Source organism: Tupaia chinensis, unplaced genomic scaffold (assembly GCF_000334495.1).
Source record: "Tupaia chinensis unplaced genomic scaffold, TupChi_1.0 Scaffold000175_1, whole genome shotgun sequence".
Lineage (NCBI taxonomy): Eukaryota > Metazoa > Chordata > Mammalia > Scandentia > Tupaiidae > Tupaia > Tupaia belangeri.
In genome coordinates this window covers 748,519-753,636 of record NW_006159650.1, presented here as the reverse complement: position 1 = coordinate 753,636, position 5,118 = coordinate 748,519, and the positions used below count along the sequence as shown (strand labels likewise).

At 48.1% G+C, this 5,118-nt stretch overlaps 1 protein-coding gene across 1 annotated transcript in view; it reads right to left on the bottom strand.

Moving 5' to 3' along the window:
* SIM2 (SIM bHLH transcription factor 2) overlaps positions 1–5,118 on the bottom strand; it is a 48,240-nt gene that overhangs the window by 14,749 nt on the left and 28,373 nt on the right. The window contains 1 exon segment of the mRNA XM_027770967.1: positions 2,060–2,259. Within this exon segment, the coding sequence (XP_027626768.1) occupies positions 2,060–2,259 (200 nt within the window).

Here is a 5,118-nt window from a genome sequence, read left to right as displayed (position 1 = left end):
TGCCGGTGGCTCCTGGGGTTGGGGCACAGAAGCTGACCCCTCCTCCCCTGCCCAGCCACGCTGCTGTCCCCCGTGCTGGCCAGCCCAGACTCCTGACCCCAGATCCAATAGCATCTGGCTGCCACAGACTGAAGGCTGCCATGCCTAAGAAGCATTCCACAGCACACTTCTGACCCCTTTATGCCCCTCCGGCATGACTGGATTCAGAAAAGTCTTCAGGTCTCTGCTAGAAGCTTCCTGACACTTAGCAGGAAGAGCCATGGTTTTCTGGTGGAGACAGGATGACCATTCTCCTTCTCCACTCACGTCAGGGACACGGCCCTCACGCTGAGGTAGGAGCCTCCTCTGGTTCCTGATAAAATCCCTTCCCAGCTGAAGTCCTCTGCCCTCTGCCCGGAAGCCCCTCACATTTCAAAGTTGTGTGGGGTGAACAACTTGAATGGACCTGAGATCTCTCCCCTGGGGAGACCTCTTCTTTCTCTTACAGAGAATCCATCTGGTCTCAGGGGTTTCCCTTGAACTCAAACAGTAAAAAATGAGGAGACAAGGGAGAAATTAGTCAAATCCTCCCAGGTTCCCTCAGTAATGGCCTCGGACACCATTTCCTTCAGCCTCTCAGAAAGGTCCCCAAACTGGGAAAGAAGCCTGTCACTGCCGGCCCAGGCTGTGCGGCAGGTCTCGCTTGCTCTTTCTGTAGGTTTCTCCCTTTGCATTCACTGGCATTTGGCCACTCCGAAAGGTGCTGCCAGCTTCCCCCAAAGAAAAGAAAGTTCCTCAAAGAGCTCTTCATTCTTTGCTTGGAGTTTCTGGAGAAAGAGGCAACTTTTGTTTTTTCTACCTTTGAATGGTCCTGAGGTGCATGAACAGGATGAACTAAACCAGTCAGGGTCTTTACCTTCCACCCCAACTGGGTAGATTTGTTTTTTCTCGTTAAAAAATAAATCAATAAATGGTTAAAATGATCAATGTTATGTAATGGATAATTAACTGCAATTTTAAAAAAGCAAGTTAAAAAAAGAAAACAAAACAGGATTCAGGACCAGCAGTTAGTGTAATGGATATGTTGCTGGACTCCCACATAGTCCATCATGGTTCAAGTCCCGGACCTGGTGGCTTAAACTCACGCCAGGCGCATGCGCGTGCATGCCCAAGATCCCAAGAGGAGAATGGAGGACCTGGTGGCTTTAAAAAGATGCTGGGATTGTAGTGTGGCCATCCCCCTGGGAAGTGATTTCTGGTTTTCTGTCTCTCTGTCTCTCTCTGTCTGGCGAGTGCATGCACCCTATAGCAAAAACTTCTCAAAAAACAAAAACAAACAAACAAACAAAACAACCAGGAGAAAATCAACACTTTACAGCCATTATTTAATTTCATCTTTCCAAAACTTTGTGGGGAGTGGAGAGTCCCATCATTTCACAGATAAGAACATGGAAACCCAAAGAGGCCCAGCTGGTCTGAGGTCTTGGTTCTTGAGGCCTGCAGTCAGCCCTGGGAGGCCACGGCCACAACCCCAGTGGTCTGGAGAGCAGGCCATCCCCAAAGCCACATGAGCAGTGCTGCTGCTCCCGTGGTCTCCCTCCTTGCTCAGACACTGTGGGCAGAACATTCCCCCAGGAAGGACTACCCCTCTGCTCCCAGCCTCAGACCCATGGTGACCCAGAGGGGGAAGACCCTGCCTCCACAGCCCGGACACGCTGCTCAGTGTGGAAACCTGTTTGTGTCAAGGCTCTTCCTACTTAGCGGAGACATAAGGATGAATTCTGCCGTCATGGGCCTTTAGAAGAGGCTAACTGTGCCCAGTATACGCATTTCCATTTGAAACGCCAGTGAGATGATTCAGCTATAAATAAAGCACATAAATCAAGTCCCTGAGGCCTAGAGCTGGCATTAATTCTTTCACTTTATGACTTGTTTCACTAAATCCCTTTCTCAGACGTATTCTCATACAACTCATTCCTCATTATGGTTCGGCTTAATAACATAGCTTTCAGGGGCCAATGTCCAGCATGGGAATCTTCAAGAAAACCACAGCAGCGGTGGCAGCAGGTGCCCAACTCACCTGGAATCCAGGAATATCAGCTTCAGGTCAAGGCTGGCCCTGAACATGAACATGTTGCTGTGCAGCTTGATCTCGGTGATGGCACTGGGTGGCAGAGACTGGCCCACGGCCACCAGCCCCACGATCTGGTAGCACGAGTCATACAGGGACATGTCCAGCATATACTGCCTGATCTTCAAGTAGCCACTGCAGTGGATGACCTGGGAAAGCAAGGGCACGTCAGCTGCAGTAACAGCCGAGGCTTAGGCTGTGGCCACTCCTCCAGGCTTGTTTTCTTGAAGACGCTGGAATAGCTCCAGCCCAACCGTACAGAGCTAGGCACCAATATACTGATAGACATCTATTCCGTTGCTCAGAAGAATTGAAGTTACATTTCATTCTTGCAGAAAAATATCTTCATAAATACAAGGGTTGTCCTATCTGACTGTCCATGAGCAAGTAACTCCACAAATTATGATTCTCTCTAAGTTGGATTTAATACAAATTAACTCATCGCCAAGTTGTGATTAAATGACACACCGAGAGCATTCTGGAAAACAGCTATTTGTTCTACAATACCAGTTTCAATAACTATAATGCTTATCACCTTCCTATGGGATTGAATTTGACATCTGCATCACTTAACATAGTGTACCACTTCAGTGTGTTAAGAATTCTTCCAATAGAATAAAAAAGTTTTCATTTGAAATTATTTTTAGAGGGGCCAGCAGATAGTGTAGAGTTTACGTGGCTGGACTCCCACATGGCCAACTGTAGTTTGAGTCTTGGACTGGGTGACTTGAAACTCATGCCAGGCGTGTGTGCATGCGTCCCAAGATCCCAGGAGGAGAATGGAGGAGAGAAGATTGTGGCGTGGTCATCCGCCCGGGGGTGATTTCTCATGTTCCCTTTCACTGTTTCTGTCTCTCTCTATCAAGTGCACACACCCTAAGGTAAAAACCTCTTTAAAAAAATTAAAGGCCAGGGACTAGCAGTTAGCGTAATGGCTTTGTTGCTGGACTCCCATGTAGTCGACCGTGGTTTGAGTCCCAGATCCGGCGGCTTAAACTCATGCCGGGTGTGTGTGCATGCATGCCAAAGATCCTGAGAGGAAAATGGAGGAGAAGGGATTGCGGCATGGCCATCCCCCCTGGGAGGTGATTTCTTGTTTTCTGTCTCTCTGTCTCTCTCTGTCTTTCTGGTGAGCGCACGCACTGTATAGCAAAAAAAAAAAAAAAAATAGGCCAGCAGGTGGTGTGGAGGCTAGGTTCTGGGTCCTATCTGGCCAACTGAACAGTTTGAGCCTCAGACCTGGTGGCTTGAAAACGATGCCGGGCACATGTGTGTACATGCCCAAATCACAAGAGAAGAGAGGAGAAGAGATTGTGGTGTGGCCTTCCTCCCCAGAGGGTGATTTATCACTTTCCCTCTCTCTCTGTCACTCTCCTGTGAGCACAGGTGCCCCATAGCAAATTAAAAAAAAAATTTTAAACAATAAAATACAATGTACTTTTATTTATTTATTTATAATCACATTATTCCCTTATAGTAAATAGTAAGCCAAAGCCACAGACGAGGAATTGCCAGTGTTCTGTCAAACAGAAGTATCTGCACAGCCATAGACCTCACTACTGAAAGCATGTTTGGTTTTTGTTGTTGTTTTTGGAGAGGTTTTTATTATAGGGCACATGCACTCACCAGAAATATAGAAAGTGAGAAATCACCCCCAGGGAGGATGGCCATGCTGCAATCCCTTCTCCTCCATTCTCCTCTCGGGATCTTGGGCACGCACGCACGCACACGTGCCTAGCATGAGTTTAAGCCACCAGGTCTGGGACTCGAACCGCAGTCAACTACATGGGAGTCCAGCAACATAGCCATTATGCCAACTGCTGGTCCCTACTGAAAGCATGTTATAGTCAGTTAAATCTTGCTAGATCATAATCACCACCACAGTGGTGATGAGCAGCCTTCCATTCTTCAATCTTACCCTCTAATTCTCTTTTCAAAACCCTCCCTTCAGGACTTCTGAACTCATTCACAATCTTTAGAGCTGCAGCAAATCTTAAAATCCATCTTGTCTATTCTCCCATTTTACTGACACCAGGGACAAGACAGAGATGTGTTTAACTTATGATTAGACAACTGGACAGTTAATAAATGGCAGAAACAGGCTAAGACCCCAATCTCTTTTAATAATTTCTTTTTTAAAAATTTTTTTAGAATTATTTTATTTAACTTTATTTATTATTATTATCATTATTATTTTTCAGTTTGATCAGAGAGACAGAGAGAGAGAGAGGAAGCGAGAAAGCAAGCCACCAGGTCCCAGACTTGAACCGTGGTCGGCCATGTGGGAGTCCAGCGCCTTTAACCACCATGCCACTTGCCGGCCCCAAGACCCCAATCTCTTGAAGAATGTCTACAGCGGCAAGGCAGTGCTGGGAGCTCCACTACCTCGACCCAAAGAGGCTTGAGTCTGGGACTGAAATTAGACATGTATCCCCCAGACTGTATAATCAGGTCAAAGGGAAGGTCTCAGAGTGGGTTCAAAGGAGAGGCTGGGGAGGAGCGATGGGGAAGGCAGACCCTAGGATGGTAGGGGCAGGGAAGGGAGGCACTCCAGAAGAGGGGAAACGGTACTAAGGCACCAAAGTGCCCCTCTTTCTTCGCCTTGCCTTCCTCCCTCATTGCTAAGGGGCAGATACTCTTGGAGAAAGGTTCCCAGCAGCCTTCAGTTGCAGAGTGATGGGTTCTGGGAGAGAAAGCAGGGAGGGCTTCTAGGAGGACATGAGGTGCTCCATGAGGTGCTCCAAGAAGTGGGGGAAGAGCTGAAGGGGTGCTGCTCAGTTCTGCTCAGCTGAGACCCCCAAACCTCCCCTCATCTGGGAGTGGCTGGCTCTGAGGTTGAGCAGCAGGTGGCCTGCTCCCAGTTTCTGGGATTAGCCAGAGCAAGTGGCAAAGTCTGGCAGGAAAATGCAGCTAGAAGAAGCGTGGGCTGGGCACAGGGGTGGGCTGACCTGCTGCCCCTTTTCCCTTCTTAGTCCAGTACCCGGTGGAGGCCAGTCATACTCCATTTG